The sequence below is a fragment of the Bidens hawaiensis genome, unplaced genomic scaffold, assembly GCF_021521415.1.
Source record: "Bidens hawaiensis isolate Kalapana, Puna unplaced genomic scaffold, B.hawaiensis_p1.1 tig00007641_1, whole genome shotgun sequence".
Lineage (NCBI taxonomy): Eukaryota > Viridiplantae > Streptophyta > Magnoliopsida > Asterales > Asteraceae > Bidens > Bidens hawaiensis.
Window position 1 is genome coordinate 213,588 of NW_027491532.1, and position 23,701 is coordinate 237,288.

Sequence of the window (23,701 nt, forward strand, 5' to 3'; positions counted from 1 at the left end):
TATACTTAATCATGGAGTTAATTGCATTAATAAGGTATACATTGAACATAATTATATTTTAGGAATTAAATTGTTGTAAATGATCATTAATTTGCGCATAATTTCTTGAAATATATAGAAAATGTTGTAACTCATGGGTCAAATCATTTTCACCTATTACCCATGGATAGTATGGATTAAGGAGAAAATATATTAAAAGATTAAGAAAGAATTTTATGCTAGGATTGAGTGTGATTATGACAACTAAACATCACTATTTTTGTTTATCAGTATATCAGTATAGTAAGATAATATCATAATATTGTTTGATAATTCGTTAAGCTTGAAAGCTGAAAACGATCACCTGTTTGTTGCATGCTTGCCAACTTTCAGCTTGATCTTTTCACTTTTGTTTTCAAATTGGACTAAAATTTTCTTTTATACCTACTTATTCTACTGTATTTTGTTTCAAAAATTTCAAAAAATTAATAAAAAAAATCATAACTCAAAATATAAATAAAAAGCAAAAAAGTTTCTAAGCGATAGCAAAAACTCATACATGTGAAATACAAATTCAAACTCATCTATTGTAATTAGCTCCAAATCTCCAATCTAGTCTTGAACAAGAAATCTTAAGCTCGATTTGATTCAAACTCAATAATAATACTATAATGTCATACTTATCATACAAGAACAATGAATTTCAGGGTCAAGCTATTAAATATTCTATGTTAAACAGAAAGATATTCTTAATATTATCTGTCTCGAGAATTGCCATCAATGAAGCGATGAACCCTTCCGAAAATAGTCAAATACTCAAATAGATGATAATTCATATTTTATTTTTTTTAAATGCATGATAATTAATAATTGATAACTTATTTTCTTATCTTATGAAATATAATATACTATCAACCATAACCTATTTGACGTACACAATCAGAGGCCCGGCCCAAGGAGAGTATAAGGAGTACGATGGACCCAAGCCCACTTTTCCGAAGGCTCATAATTGTTAAAATAATTTATATTTATATAGAGTTTTATTTTTAATACAAAAGCCTACAAAATAACTTTTTGGTTGAATAGAAAGTTTTCTAAACTATGAAAACGAAGATTACGGGTTCAATTCCTACAATTAGTTTTATTTTCATATGAGTCATTTTAGTAACATGCTTATTATTATTTGTTTGTTTTGGGTTTTTGAACGTCAATCTTATTGATAAAATTGTTAAATTATCTATTACATAATTGAGAATTCAATTTTAGAAGCCTGCTTATTTTAGTCGTCCCAGACCCTAAAATTTTAAGGGGTTTTTGGAGACGACCACGACAATGAACCAATTATATTCAAACTCAACTTTGGCATGTATCTCTCTAGAGGGTAAAATAGTCTTTATATTCAACTTCCAAGTATATAAATATAACACGGCAAGAAGTTGTTGCCTAAACACTTCTTCAAACATTAAAAACGTTACTAAGAAGTAAGTACTAGTTAACCATGCCAATTTTCGTCGTCGCAGCCGCCACCACCACCGTCCTACTTCTCCTTGTTACTCTCACCTCCGGCAACATTTCTCCACCATTCGACAAAATTTACGCCTTCGGAGCCTCATACACCGACACTGGCAACACCAACTCCACCACCGGCCCTAGCAACTTTCGATACGTCTCTAACCCCCCATACGGTCGCACTTACTTCCACTACCCAACCAACCGCTATTCAGACGGCCGTTTAGTAATCGACTTCATAGCCGAATCACTCAAATTACCATTCCTCCCACCCTACCTTAACAACCAAAACAACAAAACCTCGGAAAGTATCAACTATGCGGTCGCGGGGTCCACCGCAATCCCATATGAATTCTTTGTCAAAAACAACCTTTCATTAGATATAACACCTCAGTCATTACAAACTCAGTTAACATGGTTTGAGAAAACATTGGAGGGGTATAAATGTAAAAGTGCAATATCAACTCCGGTAGAGTGTAGGAATGTGTTTAAGGATGCGTTAATTTGGGTTGGTGAAATTGGAGTCAATGACTATGCTTACAGTCTTGGGTCTATTGTGAGTAGAGAAACAATTCTACAGCTTGCTATTCAGAGTGTGACAGAGTTCTTAGAGGTAAATATTTATTAGAGTAGAAACTTACTATAATTACTATATATTATTTATATCTTGTTAGCTTTTTTAATGTCCAAACCTACTAGCCATTAACCATTAAATGAGTATTTTTTTGAGTTTTTTACCTATGTAAAAATACAAATATTAATATGAAGAGCGTAATTATGTTTAAACTACAAATCCGTATACTCCTTTTTAAATTTAAACGATGTAAAAATCAAATCACATTAAGTGAGTAACATAAAATATTAATATGTCCCCGTCCTGTAGCTCAGTTGGTTAAGCGGGTTTAAGACTTGGAACAATAAACTAGAGGTCGTGAGTTCGAATAGATTCTAAGTGCCAATCGCCTTGGGTGAGGCTGATTTGCCTCTCATGTGATGGACCTGGGGCGATAGCCTGGCCGGTTTGCGTGTCCGGGACAACACATTTTGGAACAATAAAATATTAATATACATGCAAAAAAAGGCATGAATTCAAAACTAGAAAACAAATGAATCCATCTGAACCTGACTTATTAAACTAAATGTGTTTACGGGGTGAATCTAAAACCAAGTTGAGGTAATTAAACTGAAAATACATAAATTTTGTGTTAGGTTTGTATCGTTTTCTTACGTGATGCCAAAATTATCACACCCTTAATATATTTGTAAGCATGTAAACGTAAGCATACAATAATCACTTTGTTAGATACTTAGATTTAGTTCGGATTATAAATTCTTTATTTAAAAAAAAATCAAAATAGTCAGTTTCAAAAATTAGTTGCACAACTAAATGATAAAAATAAATGTAAATAATTTTATTACGACTAGTACTATTACCCATTGTGATTATGAATTGAATATCATGATTCTAGTATTAAACAATACGAAACAAATAAGGGTGTTAATGCTTTCTTTACATCTCACCTTAAATGTCATGATTCTAATTTCAAGTTTTTGTCCAACACAACAAGTTATATATCAAAACCGGTGCAAGTTTGATCGAGAAAAACTCTTTTTATAAATAAGTAGCATCTAATCCGATCAATCATACGACTACTTAAGTCTGGGGGTACGTAACCTGAAATATGCATCATAAGCACACCTGGTAAGTTAAATATATATACATAATGTCAAACTCAAAACCAAACCTGAAACATGTTGAATAGGACTGAGGAACAATAATATGCTTACATAGTCGTGTGACTTTCTAGTATGTGTAAAAATACTAAAACCAAATAACATATGCTTAGAAAAGAATTGATCGAGCAAGCTAGAAAATACATGTCACACCTTGTACGTGACCACCTAGCTTTCTTGGCCATAATCTTTAATACTCTTTACTAATTACTCGCAACAATAGGAATTTCATTTTTCGGTTTTGCCAAAAGTTTGGGCATCGTGTGGTCCTATATGGCAAAACCGCTACATATGTAACATATTATTGATTTTAAAGAGGTGGGGTAAATGGGTTGAGTTGGGTCGAACGGGTCATGGGTTGAAACGAGTCATGGCTCGAAATAGGTTTGGGTCAGAATGGGTGAAGAACGAGTCAACTAGAAAAAAAGGTTGTTTTGGTTAGGATCGGAACAGGTTAAGGTCGGAACGGGTTTTCATGTTTTTTTTTATTGTTATTTTTAAATGAGGATAACGGCGGAAACATTTTAGCTTTTTCAGATTTTTTGTTTTTTATTTATATTTTGAGTTATGATTTTTTTTATTATTATTTTATTTTTTTTCTAAGGGGTTTTCTATTAAGATTAAAAACCCCTAAAAAACATTCAAAAAATATAATAAAAAAACAATAATAACACAAAAATATAAATCAAATATAAAAAAAGTAAAAAAAACTAAAATGTTTCCTCGTTGTCCTCGTTCCATTAAAAAAAATCACCGATAAGTCGAACTGAAACCGAAAAAAAAGCCAAAACCGAACCAAATCAATCGAAATAAAAAAAATCGATCAAAACAAAACAAAAAAAATTGAAACTGAATAGAAACGAAACTGAAAAAAAAAGACAAAAATGAAACAAAAAAAAAACAAAAACGAGTCAAGAATCGACCAAAATGAAACAAAAGAAACCAAAACCCAACCCGTACCATGTGAAAACTGTGTTTGCTTTGAAACCTGTACTGAACCCGTTCCAATTTGAAACCCGTTTCGTGCCGAAACCTGTCTCGTGCGGAAACCCGCTCCGATCCGAAACCTACAACATTCCTTAGGATACTAACCACATCGACCCATTTATTTGAATTTGTCGACCAATTTTGACCCGAAAATAACAAGATGGAATTTCAAATAACCCATTTTGACCAATTTAGTTAAAATCTCTAACCCAAACCAACCAATTAATTTTTAAAACAACTCAAATTGACCCATTTGAAATGGTTTGGGTCAAGATTGTCAATAATATTAATATTGGTGTTTAACCAACTTTCTTGTAAATTTATAGATATAGACTGACGATTTATATTTGTTGTTTTGATAGACACTGCTCGACAAAGGTGCAAAATACGTTGCAGTACAAAGCCTCCCTACCACCGGTTGCTTATCCCTGTCTTTGTACCCTTTCACCGACGTCTGCCCGTGATGACATAGGATGCGTGAGCCGCGTCCAACAACCAAAGCTACATCCATAACACCGTTTCTACAAGCCAACATCCAAAACTTAAGAAGAAAATACCCGAAAGCAGTTATTGTCTATGTCGATTATTGGAATGCTTATCGTTATGTAATAAAAAACGGACCAAGGCTAGGGTTTCTGGAGCTTTTCAAGGTATGTTGTGGGTCTAGTGGTGGACCCTATAACGTCAACTTAAAAGCCATTTGTGGGGTCCCAATCATTGAGCTCGTGTGATGACCCCTCTCAATATATAAGTTGGGATGGACTTCATCTTACTGAAGCTATGAATAAAGTACTTACACGCATGTTCTTAGAGGCCCTTTTACTAATCCCTCATTCGAGTACCTTTTAAGACGTAAACAATTCTCAAACTAGATGACAATAAGTGTGGTTTTGTGATATCTTATTACATTTAGTATTGTCAACAAAATCAATCTATTACTAATAAATAGGTTGTCTCAAAGTGTATTTCCTTTTAAAGTATCAAATATACGAACAAGAAAGAAATATTAGAGTGGATCATATGGTGCATAAGGTTATTTTTAATTCATAAGCTCTCATATATCATTACATTCAAAATATTTTTGTAGTAACATGTTTTGATATTTCCTAAAAACACATACTCTCATAGAACCACTGCATCAAAGATTTCTTGAACAAAAAAACACATTTTGCAGTCATTTCAAGGATCAATCACCCCAAAACAAAAGCAAGCAATATCAACTCGTGTGATAACCTAAAAAAAAAGAAGAAAAAAGCGCCATCAGGATCACTTAACCTAATAAATCCAGCCTCATTTCCAGTTTCTCGTCTAAAACAAATGAACTAAACTCATCTCCACTAATTTCTCTTCTTTCATTATCCAAAAAACAACACATGCGCACTTTTCATATAAGGTTCATAAACCTTACACAATTCAACACCAACCTCACTTCCAAAATCTTCTATAAAACCCTTAAATTTCAACACTTTTGAAGTTCTTATAGAAAGCATCATAATATCCATAGTCAGTTCACCTTCATTGTGTGTTTTTAGTTTTGTGCACCTGCAAATATTGTGTTTTAGTTTTGTGAAAACTAATTTGGGTAATGGAAAGATAGGAAAAACGGGTGGGGTCAGGTAATGGGTTGGTCAGTGTTAGGGCCGACACATAAACGGGTTGTGCTGCTTGCAAGTAGGGTGTAAACAAGCACCACAGACGTGTTTATGTTCGTTCGTTTAACTTTGACCGAACAAACGATCGGACACAAAGAACTAAACGAACAAGGCTTTATTGTTCGTGTTCGTGTTCGTTCGTTAAGAAAATGAACGTGTTCGTTTAGGTTTGTTCGTTAATAGTGTAAGATAATGGACGGTTCAAGAAGTCAAGAACGTACATAAATGAACATAGATGAATGTGCATAAACAAGCATGCATTAAAAGTAAACGTGAATATCAATCTGTTGGGCCTAACCAATTTAATAAAACTAGACTAATTGTAATGGGTTTAAACAATAAAATGATTATACAAATGAGTGAACTTAAACAATCATAAACGAACAAACATACACGAATGTTCATGAACATAAATTAACAAAGAAACACGAGTTCTTGTTAATTTAACAAAATAAACAATATACTTGCTGGTTCATTAAATAAACGAAAATGCACGATCTTCCCGTCAAATAATTCATTGAACGCTCGGTTCTATTACTTCGTTCACAGTCTATTTTCTGTTTTCATTGCTTGTCTACTCTTTTCTTTGACAGTATTTTCCGTACCACAGCCATTAGAAATAGAGAATCTATTAGAGAATCCATATCAAAGAAAGGTCTAGCTGTTGGAATAGTTGTATCCATTGATATTTGATCTTTTGAGGTTAGTAAGATCAGTAAATTAGGTGAAGGTAAGGAAAAGAGAGGGATTCGAACCCTCGGTAAGTAAAAGCCTACATAGCAGTTCCAATGCTACGTTTTCAACCACTCAGCCATTTCTCCTGCATAATGATTATGACCCCAAAACCGAAAATAGAGTGAATAAACTAACCTAAGGTTAAGATAAATAAGGGTTTGATCCGGATTTTAAAAACCATGAACCATTCACCTAGTTGAATACTTGAATACCAGTTATGTATCAACATGATTACATATATACATAGGCACATATCTGTATATATAAAAACCAAGCATTTTGCAAGATAATAACTTACAGTGATACAAACTTGGTGTCTTTTCAATTTGCAAGTCACAAACCCAGACATGATTTGGTTGCGCTTCGCCGGTGAGCCTCAAAACTCTCTTCCCACATTTGTTGAGTTTGATTTGGAAATGAAGCAATAAGATCCAAAGTCCAATTCCCAACCCCACATGACCCAATAGCTCAATTGCCTCAGGAACCTCATTAACACCATGAGACATCCCACAAGTCTTCAACAACTCATCTTGAAATGCTTGAACCCCTAAAGGGACCCTATTCACACCCAACCCCCATAAACTCCATTCAGAATGGTATCATCTACGGGTCTGATGTTCAGAAAAACCATAACCGAATTATACCCATAACCGGAAAAATCGATCTGAATTCATAATTCGATTATAACTAAAAACCAAATTCAGAATTCGAGTTTCGGATCGATTGGCGGATATGGTTTTATTTGTATGCGGTTTGTTCTATTTATTCGGTTTAACCGAATTAATCAATTAAAATTTAGACCATATTAATTACTTATATATGATCGATGTCGAAAGGTCAATCAAAAACATTTTTAAAATACCTTTACTAGCAAGGGCAAGTAAGGTGTCAAATCCACAGAGAATTAGTGGAAAGTGCTAATCAAGTTTAATTCTTAACAACTCATTATACTAAACGGACAAACGATGTCAAACGGTTTCAAATATTTTTTAAACGAAAACACTATTAAGTTGATTTGTAAACAATTATGAAAAGGTAACCAATCTCTAGGTTTCAGGTTTTGAAGTAAATTGGATAGATGATTAAACCTATTGCATTATAATCTTTATTTGACTCAATAAACCAAAAGACTATAATTTTGACTATATTGATCGTTAGAACTTAATCCAAATGATTGACACGGCTAAACAATAATCTAATTGATTGTTAATCTTAGGTAATGAAGTATCAACTAAGTATTATGGTTAAAGATAACTAGGCCAATGACACTAAGAACTCAATCCTAATTGTTGATGACCAAAATCATTAACTGACAAACTGAAAATCTCATTGATTACCCCAAAAACACTTTCAAAAACCCAAACAAAATCTAAAAGTTAGGTTTAGAATACCAATAATCCAATAAACAATTTAACCCTACACCCGGAGATGGTCACGAGCGGATTAGCCTTGCATAGTCATCTTCATAAGCTTTCTTGATTCTTCAATGGATGATGGCATGAAAGATTATGATGATTGAGAGGTGTTAGGATGGTGGAAAGAGGCCTCAAAATCGTCCAAGTTTGTTAGGGTATGAAGCATAGCCGTCCTAGGGTTGAACCGGGCTTAAATATGGAAGAAAATACCAAAAAATCGTGTTTTTCCGCCCAGGCGACCGTAGCCTACTGTCCAAGCTCACTGCCTTACGGTGACTGCCCCCTCGCACTAATTTGCCCGTAACTTCTTCGTTATAACTCCGTTTTACGTATCGTTTTTGGCCACGTCTTCGTCTTCAAATTCTCTATCATTCCATGCAATAAAATCTTCATTTCCATTCCATCTCATATGTTCCAATTTAGCTCCTTTAAGCCCCTGTAAGCTCCACTCACTTGTAAACGTAAAACCACTCAAAGTAATTGTGTCCAAGACATATAAACACATAAAATACACGATATAACTTACCTAACACACATTATTTAACCCACACATCAATATATTAGCCATTACCTAATCTATTTAATGCCTATGTTTTATTTACAGTCCATATTCATAATCCATATTAGATCCAGAGACCAACATACTAAATTTCATTAGTATTTTAAGATTATTTGTTATTTTGGATGCTTTATTAAGTTTAAGAGTTTCCTGGTTTATTTATTGTCATTTGTTTAATACTATTTAACGTGTATGGTCTTTTACTTTTGCCATTAAGACATATGTGTTGTATTTGTATGAATTATTTGATGTTGTACGGACTCCAAACGGTTTGAATTGGTTTTATGTTGAAACGGCGATCCAAACTTCGAAATGCAAAAAAATAGGTCGAATTTGATTAATACTGTTTGAATCAGTTTGTTCAGTTTTAACCAAATTGAATTTAGATCAATTACGTTTCGATTATTACTTTTCTAAATCAGGTTAGGTTTGATTTTCAATTAAAGGTAAGAAAATCATATAACCAAACAAATCAAATAAAGAGTAAAGTGTCATTTTTGTCATTGTGGTTTGACAAATAATGCGAATTTAGTCCAAAAAATTTATTTTTTGCATGCGGACCATCCATGTTTTTCAATTCTTCCCAATTACATCAAAATCACTAACCCCGTTAAATTTAATCGTTAAGTCAGGGATAGACAAGTCTTTTCACTATTTCTTTATTATATGAGTAAAGTGCCAAAATCGTCCCTGAGGTTTGGTCATATTTGCGAATTTCGTCTAAAAATATATATATTTTGCATTTAGACCCTCGATTTTTCCTAACCGTTGCCAATTTCGTCCAAATTGTTAACTCGGTCTTAATTCAACGTTAACTCATGGGTGTTACTGTCCTTTCACATGTTTGTTTACATTATTATTATTACACTGAGCTAAACCCTTTATATGACTAAAAATAAAGAAGAATAAACATACGGATACTATATTGGATTCAAACATAGGAATCGTGAGATGTTATATATTCATCGAACAAACACATAATAATAATAATAATAATAATAATAATAATAATAATGTAAACAAACATGTAAAAGGACAGTAACACCATCGAGTTAACATTGAATTTAGACCGTGTTAACAATTTGGACGAAATTGGCAACGGTTGGGAAACATCGAGGGTCTAATTGATAAAAAAAATATTTTTGGACTAAATTCGCAAATATGACCAAACTTCAGGGACGATTTTGGCACTTTACTCATATAATAAAGAAAGAGTGAAAAGGCATGTCTATCCCTGACTTAACGATTAAATTTAATAGGGTTAGTGATTTGAATGTAATTGGCAAGAATTAGTAAACGTAGATGGTCCATGTGTAAAAAAATAAACTTTTTGGACTAGAATCGTATTATTTGTCAAACCACAATGATGAAAATGACTATTTACTCCCAAATAAATCATTAACCGAACCAATAAACACAAGTCCCAAGACCCAAATTATCATCGTATATTTATGATTTGAGCCCTCTGGCCCGGCCCACTTCGTCGTGCCTATACATGGAAACCCTAACATCACCTGCATCTAGCTCCATGTCAGATTCCGATCATGAATCGTTGGTTGTGTCCAACGATGTAACACCTATGCATTTTCATGCATGAAATCACTAGTCTTTTATACTCGTATTTAATAAGGTCCATGTATTAGTTCACCATCTATATTATTATGGAATCATATATTATTTATTTCTAGTTATTAATATTATTTTCATATGCACAATTACATGTTTCTATGTACATTTAGTTATACATGGTTAATCGTTAACGTGACACGTTTAACCAGGAATGCCTAGATTTAATATTTGTCATTGTCAATTTTATCCTAAAGTAATTTTATTTATATTCTTAAATTCAAATTAAGAATAACCTTCTAGAATATTCTATTCTTGATCTCCAAGATTAGCCTTATCCAAATTTGAATTCAAGTCCTAGTCAAATTCTATCTCTAATTCATCATAATCTCTTCTCTAAACACCCCTATAAATAGAACTCCCTAGCACCCCAAAAATTCATTCCAAACCTGTATATTCCAAAGCCCCAAGGTTGAAAATTCGTGATCATCATCCTCTCAAAGATTCACAACTCGTATCCTTCCTAGTAAGTTCTATTTTCCGTTTAATGTTTTGTTCTTTCATTCTGCAGAAAAACCTTTTATTTCAACGCTTAGATCTCGGTCATAATATATCCAAATCACGAATTTCAAAAGCCTAAATTGGTTCTTTATATGTCTAGTATCTCTGTAATTTTTGGTGTAAAATTTTATAAACTTTAAAAATGTTTTTATTATTTTTCTTTAACAAAGGGTCTTGCTGAAAATCCTAACACATAACTTTAGCCTCAAAACGAATGTCATAACTCACTCATGTTTACGAATTATGACCCAATTTTTGGATATATTGTAGACCTTCTAATTATAAAAATTATCTATCTGGAATCTCCTCAATTTGTTAAAGTATCGATTTTTAGTGATTTTTCTACTAAACTGACTCAGAATCAGACCCCTCGGTAGTCTATGAATTTTATATATTTTTTTATAAACACTTAAATCTTATAAAAAATATATATGTTAAAAAACTCATACGGTTACAAGCTATAAAATTTTCGTAATCTAACTCAAAGGTTTACTATTTTTTAAAAATTCATGTCTTGAATAGTAAACAACCTATTCTTTTCTAGAAAAGATAATCTAAAACCCTAAACCATAAAGTATCACTTGAAACCCTAAAATCCAATTGTACTTCCAAACAAACACCAAGTCTATAGATATTCAACCAAGGGTTCTGTCACCAAGGCTACGGCCTAAGGAAAAACCAAGTGGCGTGTCTGGGCGTGAATGGACCCACTTACCTTTTCCTGGGAACCTGAGGTCAGAGATTCTATTCCACCGAAATAGGGTCACATTCTAACAACTTTCTTGATCATTAGGGCTCTAAACAAAAGCGTTACAAGTCTCAATTCATCAACGAAGGTGAGTTCATAGCCCATTTTAAATGCTTTTAAACGTTTTATACTTCAGGGTGGAAACATGCATAATCAATTTGTTTTACATGTTATTCGATTCAAGCTTTATTCATGATATTCATTGTGTGATTATTACAAGTGTATACTTAATCGCATGTACAACCATTAACTTGTTAAAGCCCGTGGTAGTATGATGATAGATCTATTGGCCCGACCCGCCCACGCAGGCCTTAGGTAGAGGCTTGTGTGTTCAGAATCCGACGATCGTTAAACATTAAACATAATAGTCTAATCGTGGATTAGACGACTCGCTAAACGTGTCAGAGGTTTGGTTGTAATCACAAAGTATACAAAGTAACTTAACACATATGGATTGCTTTCAACTTAAAACTTATTTTATTAAAACCTATGTTCTCACCAACTATATTTAGTTGACACTCTCGCATGTTTTTCAGGTATTGGAAATTTGTTTGTTGAAGATTACTTGATGCAAGATATAGGATTGCATGATTGGACCTAGATGACTATAAAACAATTCATTGTATCTCTGTATTGCTTGATATTAAATTAAATTTAACGACTATTGTAACACGTAGTATCATGTGCTATGAACAATCACTGTCTCACCTCGACGTATTCCGCCGTCGGTTGGAGTGTGACAAACGATGACCTTCTAACCTCCATCCTTCGCTTCAAATCCGTATGTAAACACTGGCGTTGGCTTTTAACTCACCCACGTTTCACCCGCCAATACGATAATAAGCTTTCAAAAACCCCTGGTCTTTTTGGTCACCGTACATATATTCCATTTAATATTGAAAACACCCAAAACCCTCTTGGTGACGTCAGAATTGTGCAATCTTGTAACGGATTGCTGTAACGATGTAGACATATTTCACACAGGACGTGATCTAAATGATTACGTATTTAATCCCACCACTAAGCGAATGGCCGTCAGAGTCCATGGTTTTATCCCAGACAGGTTCTTGTTATGAGTCTGGCGTTTCATCCAATCCAACCGAGTTTGATCACTTCAAAATTGTTTATGTTCGCAGGAGCAAGAGATGCTTCAAACTCATGTGTACTCCTCTGATACCGGGAAATGGAGGCTGAGCAGTTGCAACCTACTTTGGGGAATCATTTGCATTTTATTCAGTGGTAATGAGTTTGCCTTACATCTGAATGTGTATGAGATGTTGAGGGTGGTTTGTCAAGTATCGAGTAGAGCTAGCTTGATGATGTTTTGTGTGGGTATGATTTCTCGGTCGTTGATGTGATCAGAGGCGAAAAGAAGAAGATACATTCATGGTGCTAAAAATTAACCACAAAAATATTGTAACACTCAATGTGCTTGACAAGAGTTTTAAGCATATACACGATTTCACCGGATATCGCTTTGGATATTCATCAAGGTTTCATCGTTACACTGAAGCCTTAACTTCTTTCTAAAAGTCAATTACGATTGTTAATGTTGTCTTATTATAAGGTGTTTAAATGTATGTTTTGAAACCATTGGTTATCAGTATGCTTTTGTTTGTATATCTAAGCAATGTAATACCTAAATCTACGGTAATGTTGTTATGTTCGGATTCATTTATATTGTTGTTTCTGTGTTTGGATGTGTGACCAGTAGCTGCGGACCAGGATCTTTTTGCAGTCGGGTCACTGTTAATGTACAAACTTGTTACTTTCAAGTAAACTGTAAACATATGTTTGCATTTTATCTAAACAAAAAAACATGTAATTTCAATGATGACATATCCAATGGAACAAAACCATGAAATACTATCAACCATTGTCCAAAAGTCATAAACAAGAACAAGTAAACGAATTAGAAGCATCAATTATGTGTAATATTTAGGGTGTAATATAGACTTTATAGGGCCACCTTATGTGAGAAAATAAGTTTATATAGATTTCTACTCTCGCCTTAGAGTCTGGTTAAAAGCATTTATTCATTGAAAGTCTCAGTGTTGTATGCGCCACGATAGCCTTTCTGATCTATAGGTCTAGGTTTTGTTGTTGAGCGGTTATATTACTAATGCTATTGCCATTTACAAGCGTTAACGCACCTCAGTCTTCACAAAAAAGGTCCCACCCGGGCTCAGATTCTGATATGTATGCTATGTGTTAGGGGTGTGTGTCGTTTGGTTAGCAGCCTTAACCAAAACCGAGAACTTTTAAAAATAAGTTGTTCCTTTAATGGATTTGAGCAAATTGCCCCTGCCCCTGTTGTTTTTAAATATGCAGATAACAGTTATTTAATGTACAAAACTGCTCTTCATGAACTATTTTTTTAATGGACTTGACCAGATTGCCCCTGAATCGTCTGCTTTTTAAACGTACAAACCTGCATACCCACAAATTTTATTAAAGAGTTTTAAAACAGTTTGTTTATAAATATGCAGCCCCTGAACTTTTCGTTAAGAGTGATAAAAACCGGTCAGTTATATGTTCTGTTCGGTTAATTCGTTTACACCATTCGATTTGCAGCATTAACCAAGCCTTGTCCAGTTTCTTGACTATTAATTAATCTACAGTTTGCTTCAGGGGTGGTTTTATACAACAAGGTAACTACTATGCCCAATATGTGCCAATGGATATGTGTACTTTATAATGTTTTTGTGTTCAATAATGTGATTAGGTGAAACTACACAAAGTTTGGCTCCTAGACAAGGTTAACAAAGAGCAATGAAACCAAGCTCTATGGCATCTAAATTGGTGAACTCTATGGCAAGAAAGGAACAATCAAAACCTGCATGACTCGAACGACAGTCATCACGTCCAACAACCTAAGCCAGGGTTGTCTATGTGGAATACTACTAGAATGCTTATATCGTTATGTAATAAAAAAACGAACCATGGCTAGGGTTTCGTGAGCCTATCAAAGTATGTTGTGGGTCTAGTGGTAGACCCCACAATGTCGACTTAAAAGCCATTAGTGGATCCAAATCCTCCAGCTCGTGTGATAACCCTTCTCAATATGTCGGTTGGGATGGACTTCATCTTACTAAAGCTATGCATAAAGTACTTTCTCATATGTTTCTTAAAGGTCCTTCCACATATCCGTCGTTTGAGTACTTGTTGAGACACAAACACCACTCAAGCTAGATGACAATAAGTGTTCTTTTGTGATGTGACATTTTGCATGCGTCAACAATATCGATCTATTTACTCATAAGCAGGTCGATTCAAAGTGTATTTCCTTTTAAAGCATCACATATGTGACATAAGAAAGAAATGTTGAAAATGATCAAATGGTGCATAAGGTTCTTTTTAATTCATAAAATATCATCATATTCCAATTTAAGAGACTCTTTTTGTTGTAACATGTATTGATAATTCCTAAAAACACATACTTTCATAGAACAATTACATCAAAGATTATTGAACAATGAACATATTTTGGATAATCATTCAAGGGTCAATCACCCCAAAAGCAAGCGATATCAACTCGTTCGACAACAAGAAACCATCCGGATCAATTAACCGAATAAACCCAATCTCATTTTCCAATTTCTCATCATCTAAAACCAATGAACTAAACTCATCTTCACTGATTCTCTTCTTTCATCATCCAAAAACAACACATGCCCGCTTTTCATATAAGGCTCGTAAACCCTACACAATTCAACACCAACCTCACTTCCAAAATCTTCTACAAAACTCTTGAATTCCAACCCTTTTGAAGTTCTTTAAGAAAGCATCACAATGTCCATAGCCATTTCCCATTCATCAACATCATCATCATTTTCTTGGCCCATATTAATTAAACCATCTTCCAAATTCTTCACATAATTTGTGTACTCTTTTAGCTTTTTTGGTCTTGAATATCTTGTACCGTTTATGTAACTAGCGGAACCTAAACCGTATGCATAAAAAGGTTTGTTTATCCAATATGTGTAGTTGTGCTTGCACTCAAAACCGCTTTTGCTGTAGCTGCTGACTTCATAATGGTTGTAATTAGCCTCACCGAGCTTTTTTGAAGCCATTCGGTAGAATTTTGCAGATTGGGCGTCGGAAGGTAGTGGGAACTCACCTGGAGTGTACCTGCAAATCATTGTGTGCCCGTTTTCGTATTTGTAAAAACTCAATTGGGTAACAGATAGATATGGAAAACGGGCGGGTCAGGTAATGGGTCCGTCAGTGTTCAGGCCAAAGCATAAACGGGTTCATTTTACTTTAACTGGAAACACGATGGATCACAAACAACTAAACAACCAGAATTTTCTTGTTCGTGCTCATTAGTTAAAAAATAAATGTGTTGGTGCTCGTTTACGTTCATTTGTTAATAGTATTAACAGACAGTTCAAGAATGTAGACGAACATAAACGAACGAACATAACTGAACAAAGATGAGCATACATAAACAAACATAAACTAAAAGTAAACGTAAATGTCAATCTGTTGGTCCTAAAAAAAAAGAAAACTAGACCAAAACGTAATGCGTGATATTTCGGTTCTTAAACTACACTGCATTGCAATGGGCCTAAAAAATAGACCTGATTATATAAACAAGCAAACTTAACGAATTTAAATGAATGAACATAACGAACTTAAATGAACGAACGTAAATAAAGTTCACGAACATAAATTAACGAAGAAACATGTGTTCATATTTTGTTTTGTGCGCCCGTTTAGTAAACAAAAGAACATAAATGAATGGTTCACTGAACGTTCTACTGACTAAAAGAACAAAATATTTTTAACTGATTTTCTATTCTTATATATAGTTTTGTATCCAACATGATCACAAAGACCATATTATTATAATAATAATCACACCATTTTTTGACACACTCGATTTGTGAGATTTTATGCATTCACTACAGTTTGAATAACTTTCAACCCGTTTGACCCATTGGTTTTGTTTTAGTTCATTTTAATTAACTTACCTCATTTGATCATGCAGATATAAAACATAACTTAAATCAACCGATTCATAGGTGAACGTGCCAAAATTTGCCAACTCTAGCTAAAACCATACTTGTTAAGTTTATAAACCATATGAGCAAAAAACAAAGATTAAACAAAAAAGCACTTACAGTGATCCAAATTTTGTATCTTTTTCAATCTGCAAGTCGTAAACCGAGACATTCGGCTGTGCATCAACCGCAAGCCTCAAACTCTCCTCCCACATTTCCTCAGTCTGATTCGGAAGCGACGCAATAAGATCCAAACTCCAATTCCTAACCCCACACGCCCGAACAATCTCAATTGCCTCACGAACCTCCGCAACTCCATGAGCCCTCCCGCAAGCCTTCAACAACTCATCTTGAAACGCCTGAACACCTAACGACACCCGGTTCACACCCAACTCCATAAACTCACTCATCTTCTCACCATCAAATGTCCCAGGGTCCATTTCCATTGACACCTCAGCATCTGAACACACACCAACCTTTAACCTCAGTGTTTCAAGAATCTTGGAAACCAGTCTTCGTGGGACCAATGACGGCGTACCCCCACCAAAGAAGACAGTTTTAAGAGGTGGGTATTGGTCAAAATTTAATCTTGTGGCTTCAATTTCACGGATTAGAAGGTTTACGTAGTTTAATATTCTTGGGTCATCGTCTAGGGTTTGTGGGGTTGATGAGCCGAGAGCGAGTATGGGGAAGTCGCAGTAGTGGCAGCGTTTGCGGCAGAATGGGAGGTGGATGTAAGCTGAGGCTGGTGGGAGTTTGTATGATGGGGTTTTGGGTGTGTTGGTGGTTGAGGCATTTCGTCGAACAGTTGGTGTGCATTGAGGTTGTGTGGTATAGAAAAGTGGATGGTTTGAGGGTGAGAAGGTGGTTTGGTTTGGTTTGGTTTGGTTTTGGAGTGGAGGGTAGGGATGGCAAAAATCCCCGAATCCGACGGGGAAACCCGAAAACCGGCTTATTTCGGGTCGGGTCGGGTTTTGTTTTTTCGGTTTCGGGTCGGGTTTCGGAGATTGTTTCGGGGATTGTTTCGGGTTCGGGTTCGGGTTTGGGTTCAGGTACCCCCGCCCTGACCCGCCCCGATATAATATATAAATATAAATATAAATAATATATATATATATATATATATATTAAAAACCTAAACCTACATCCAGACATCCACTCATCCAGACTCCGCCACCGCCAGTCCGCCCCCGATTCACTCAATCGCCGTCTGCACCACCATCACCATCCACTCAATCGCCGTCTGCACCACCGGACCACCCTCCTCCTCCTCGTTTTGATCCCAGCCGAAGTATGTAATCTCACTCTTTAATCACACACACACACCATTCTTTTCTTCCCCACTATCACACACACACCGAAGTATGTTTTCTCCTTTTTTAGGGTTTTTCATTTGAAATTGACCTAATTTTGTTGTTGTTGCATATCGTATGATACACCGTTCTCTTTGCGATTGATGATTGACATGATAATTGATTTGGGGAATCTAATTTGTTTTAGGGGTTTCCTCTTTCCATGATAATAGACTATATTAATATTAATATTATCCTCAATTATATTCATATTCTTACTCTATGGCCTCTCGGTCTCTGTTTCATTCCACCGCTTTCTCATCCTACCACCTGTTCATATGAAGTATAATCTCATTGATTCCTCTATAAATTCTATAATAGAAGAAAGCAGTCGAGCCTCTTAATTTGTAGTGTAGCTGGTATACATTGACCTATCAATCTATCATGCACTAGCAATCACGAGCCACTGGTCCATATTGTATAATCTTCTTTAATTCTCTTTACTATGTCTTTAATTTGTTATCTTCTAGCAGCCTGTAGTTGGCTTTTGCTTAAAGTCTTCTATGTGCCATTCTATTTCAGTTGCATCTACAACTATATGGCATCACAAGGTGATAAATTTGCTTCAGACACTTGTACTCCTACTCCCGTTGCTTCAAACACTCCTACTTATTCTACTCCTCAAGGAAGCAGTGAAGGGGTACATGATTCTAATGAACCACCACCAACTAACTTTACTACCCACGATGAGTCTAACCTTGATGATACTTTTGAAGATGGTCAAAATGTCGGTGGTAAAAGGAAAAGATCTGCCGTGTGGAACCATTTTAAATTAATGAAAGTGAACGGTGAAGATAAGGCGGAATGTAACTATTGTAAGAAAAAGCTAGGAGGTTCAAGCAAAAACGGCACATCGCATTTACGAGATCATTTTGAACGTTGTCCAAGACGAACTGTTAAAGATATACGACAAAGCATCTTGATTATGGAGCAAAAGAAAGTTGATGGTAGTTCATCATATCTCTCCAACTACACGTTTAATCCAGACAACTCAAGGAGAGATCTCGCGGAGATGATTATTGTGCACGAGTATCCTCTTACAACGGTGGACCATCATGGTTTTAGAAAGTTTGTTCAAGGTCTTCAACCTTTGTTTAAGGTTCCGAGTCGAAATACCATCAAGAGCGACATTTTAAAAATTTATGAATATGAAAGGGTGAAAACTAAGAAACTATTAGGGAGGATCACAAGTAGAGTGGCAATAACTACTGATATGTGGACAGCTAACCATCAAAGAAAAGGGTTTATGGCCGTCACTGCACACTTTATAGATGACTCTTGGAACTTGAAAAGCCGAATCATGAGGTAAAGCATATATATTGTACAAGTCTAATATAAAGTTAGTTTAAAACTTTAAATGTATTTTACACTTATATTGATGCATAAATTTTATATAGGTTTATTTATGTGCCTGCACCACATACAGCTGATGTTCTTGCAGATACGCTATATGATTGTCTATGTGATTGGAATATTGATAGAAAAGTGTCTACTCTTACCGTTGATAATTGTACCACAAATGATGCAATTATCAACAAGTTACTACAGAAGCTTCCATTGAGATCACTCATGAGGAAAGGAGAGTTGTTTCATATGCGTTGTTGCGCGCACATTCTCAATTTGATTGTTCAAGATGGTTTGTCTGTTATTGAGGATGGGATTGAAAGAATTAGAGATAGTGTTTTATTTTGGTCTGCATCAGGAAAAAGAGAGCAAAAATTTGAGGATGCAGCCAATCAACTTGAAATGGAATACACAAAGAAACTGATCGTTGATTGCAAGACTCGCTGGAACTCTACTTATTTGATGCTTAGTGTTGCTATACCTTATAGACATGTTTTCACGCGATTAAAGCAAAGAGAGCCCAGGTATACTAGTTTGCCTACGGACCTTGATTGGGACTTAGCAACTGAGATATGTAACAAGCTACAACTATTCTATCGGGTAACTCTTTTGTTTTCTGGTAACAAGTATCCTACTGCTAATGTCTTTTTCCCTTTGATATGTGAGATTCGTTTTTCTATGCGGGAGTGGACTAAGTCTTCTATTGTTGACATTAGTCTAATGGCGTATAAAATGAGTATCAAGTTTGATAAATATTGGTCTGTAATTCATGGGATTATGGGGATGGCTGCGGTTTTAGATCCACGTTACAAGCTAAAATACGTAGAGTTGCTTATGCCTGCCTTATACGGTGAAGAAATGGCAAAGGAAGAGTTTAAATCTCTTGAGGATTTTGTCCGAGCTTTTTTTAAAGAATATGAATCTACCAACTCACGTGGTAAAAACTACTATGAAGGTATAATCATATTAATATTTAATGAGTATAAATATAAATTGCTAATATTTGATTTATCTTGATTCACATTAATTTATAGGTGGTGGTTCTAGTTCATCTTTATTCAGTTCGGGGTTGTCAGAGTGTTCTTCTGGTGGATTCCAAAAATTCCTATCTGACATTAAATCCAAAGCTAAGGTGAATGATGACTTGAATGATATGGCAGAGTTAGATAACTACTTGAAAGAAAATCTTTTGCCTGATGAAGTAGAACTGGATTTGTTGCTTTGGTGGAAGACAAATGGAGGTAAGTATCCGACACTTCAAAGGATGGCAAAAGATGTATTGGCAATTCCAGTTTCCACCGTTGCCTCTGAATCTGCGTTCAGTACAAGTGGAAGATTAATAAGTCCTCACCGAAGTCGACTTCACCCAAAAACTTTGGAGGCTTTAATGTGTGCTCAAAGTTGGTTGTTGAATGAGATTCGAGGTAACGCTATATTGAATATTACATTATTACTCATGTTATTTATCTTCATAATCATGAATATATGCTTATGTTATTACTATTAAATATAGAAACTTGTTCGGAAGAGACCGAGGCATATTGCCGCACCATTGAATATGAAATGGATGTGGAAGAGGTAATAATATTTATAAAATTTACTATTTTTGTAACATAGCTTTTATTCTTTTAACTTGGTTGATTTATTGATAAATATTCTTAATGTAGGTAGGTACTAAAGAAAGTGGCACGACGACTTTGGATGATTTGGTTTGATTTGGTATTTAGATTTGGTCGCAAGTTTGTAGTTTGTGTATTTGGCATGATTTTTCGGCCATGTAGACTTGGTTTTATTTCCTTTGTAACACATTGTTTCAGCTTTCATTTGTGTGATGCAGAAGTTTATTTCGATAAATGTTCAGTTATGTGATGAACCAATTTCGGGTCGGGTCGGATCGGTTTCGGGTTTTCGGGTTCGGGGACGGGGCGGGTCGGGGGGGTACAAAAAACCAAACGGGGAATCCCCGATTTAAACCCGACGGGTAATGGGGCGGGTACGGGGATGGTTTTTGGTTTCGGGTTCGGGTTCGGGTTAAGCAAAACCCGCCCCAAACCCGCCCCGTTGCCATTCCTAGTGGAGGGTTGATAGGATTGGAGTAATGGTTGATTTCAACATGGTTTGGGTTGGTTTTGGATGAAAGATTGATAAAGATAAATTGGGTTGTTTTGTGTAATATGGTTGTAACTAATGTGTCATGGCAGGTTTAAAAGAACATTTGGTTTTGGTTCCAAATGTTTACAATGGTTTGGGTATCGGTTATAAGACAAGTTTTGATAATTATAGTCGTATACTCGATTGTAAAATTGTATTTCTTACTCATTGGATACGGGTTGCTGATTACCAGTCAAGTTACTAAGTTTCTTCACAAGTGTTGTGTATATATATGTTTATAGTTATCCCGTTAAATTATGGATTGAAATTTTTGTAATTCGATGGGTATCACCTAATACAATGCATGTCTCAAACCTATAAAAATTACAATGAGTTCCACACTCGTATTCCCGTCCTTTATTCAATGTAAAAAGGTAAATCAATGACGACGGCAAAATTATGAATGGCACAAAAAATGATGAAAAGAGGAAAAACCACAAGTATTAACTTTTGGGTTAGCTTCGTCATTATTAAGCGGTTTAGCTTTTATATACTATAATGTTTTATTAAAAAAATTGTATCATAAAATTAAGATTTTTTCCATCTTTACTTTGAACATAGTATTTCTATGCTTTAGAAATGATTTTTCAAAAACATTGTTGTGTAGTATGTAAAGGTTGCATGACTAGACATAGATGGTTGCGTGTTCATGTATGCGTGGCTGCGTAATTATGAACATAGATTGCGTAAGGTTATATTTTTTTGAACCATAAACAAACACCGTCTAATTCTTCTTTTAAAGTTGCAAAACGAATGATGCACACCCCTAATCCATAACATGCATATCAAAATCTGAGCCTGGACAAGACCTTTTTCGTGAAGATTGGGGTGTGCTAAATGTTTGTAAATGGCAATGACATTAGTAATATAAACGCTCAACAACAGAATTAGACCTATAGATCAGAAAGGCTATCGTGGTGCATACAACACTGAGGCTTTCAATGAATAAATGCTTTTAACCAGACTCTAAGGCGAGAGTAGAAATCTATATAAACTTATTTTCTCACATAAGGTGGCCCTATAAAGTCTATATTACACCCTAAATATTACACATAATTGATGCTTCTAATTCGTTTACTTGTTCTTGTTTATGACTTTTGGACAATGGTTGATAGTATTTCATGGATTATTTCCATTAGATATGTCATCATAGAACTTACATGTTTTTCGTGTAGATATAATGCAAACACATGCTAACAGTTTACTTGAAAGTAACAAGTTTGTACATAAACCACTATATTTAGGCATTACATTGCAATTACAAACAAAAGCATACTGATAATAGACGACGACACGTGAATTGCATAATTTAAAAACCCATTTTTTAAAAAGCATACATTTAAACACCTTATAATAAGAAAACATAAACAATCCTAAATTACTTCTAGAAAGAAGTTAAGGCTTCAGTGTAACGATGAAAACTTGATAAATATTCATGTCCGGTGAAATCGTGTATATTCTTAAAACTCTTGTCAAGCACATTGAATGTTAAAATATTTTTGTTGTTAATTTTTAGCACCATGAATGTATCTTCTTCTTTTTCGCCTCTGATCACATCAATGATCGAGAAAATATACCCACACAACATCGTCGGTGGGTAAGCACGCAAAACATCATCAAGCTCTACTCGATACCTGACAAACCACCCTGAACGATCCCTCAACATCTCATACACATTCACTTGTAAGGTAAACTCATTCTCGAAAAAAGACTTGGCTTGAATAAAATGCAAATGACCTCTCGATTCCCCAAAGTAGGTTTCAAAGTTCCCTTTCTCGAAAGGAAGGGTCTCAACTTCCACAGGCAAGGGCAACGCTTGCAGTTGCTCAGCCTCAATGTTAAACCACAAATGATTGCCACGAGACGGAGGCCAGTGAATAGCTCCGTTTCCAAATACATACCCATTCTTACGAAACGAGTCAACCAAAATCTTCAATTTCCGTGTATCAGACGAGTAGACTTGAACCTGAACCATTTCTTGTTCCGCCTCTTGACCTAGATCGCGAACACAAACAACTTTAAATTGCCCACACTCGGTTGGATGAAACGCCAGACTCATACCGAAAACCCGTCCGGGATAGAAAAAACTTCTACGAAAACCATGGGCTCCGAGGGCCGGTGGGATAGTGGCCATTCGCTTGGTGGTGGGATTAAATACGTAATAATTATAATCATGTCCTGCGTGCAATATATCTACACCGTTACAGCAAAGAAGCAATCCGTTACAAGATTGCACGATTCTGACGTCACTGAGATTAAAGTAGGACTCAAGAGTACGAGACCGAAGAGGGTTTTGGTTGTTTTCAATATTAAATGGAATATATGTACGGTGACTGAAGAGGTAGGTCCCAGCAGAGCCTAGTTGGACCCGCAAGACTCACCTTGAAGAGGGACGTTTGCGCA

The 23,701-nt window shown here is 35.2% G+C and overlaps 1 protein-coding gene and 2 pseudogenes across 3 annotated transcripts; 1 reads left to right on the forward strand and 2 right to left on the reverse strand.

The window, feature by feature from the left end:
- Positions 1-1,477: 1,477 nt before the first annotated feature.
- LOC143635633 (GDSL esterase/lipase At3g48460 pseudogene) lies at positions 1,478-14,637 on the forward strand (annotated as a pseudogene). The gene is made up of 3 exons (XR_013154096.1): positions 1,478-2,101; positions 4,572-4,936; positions 14,487-14,637. The product of XR_013154096.1 is annotated as a GDSL esterase/lipase At3g48460 pseudogene (transcript).
- A 217-nt stretch (positions 14,638-14,854) lies between these two features.
- On the reverse strand, positions 14,855-17,320 carry LOC143635634 (uncharacterized; annotated as a pseudogene). The gene is made up of 2 exons (XR_013154097.1): positions 16,572-17,320; positions 14,855-15,576 (listed from the first exon to the last, which is right to left on the reverse strand). The product of XR_013154097.1 is annotated as an uncharacterized LOC143635634 (transcript).
- Positions 17,321-22,682: 5,362 nt separating this feature from the next.
- Positions 22,683-23,432, reverse strand: LOC143635635 (F-box protein At5g07610-like). The gene has a single exon (XM_077103416.1). It carries the CDS (start codon positions 23,430-23,432, stop codon positions 22,683-22,685), a length of 750 nt encoding a protein of 249 aa, XP_076959531.1.
- Between the last annotated feature and the right edge of the window lie 269 nt (positions 23,433-23,701).

Bases quoted from the DNA above. Each gene is read 5' to 3' on its own strand.
- LOC143635635 (XM_077103416.1), bottom strand. From the start codon at position 23,432: ATGGCCACTATCCCACCGGCCCTCGGAGCCCATGGTTTTCGTAGAAGT.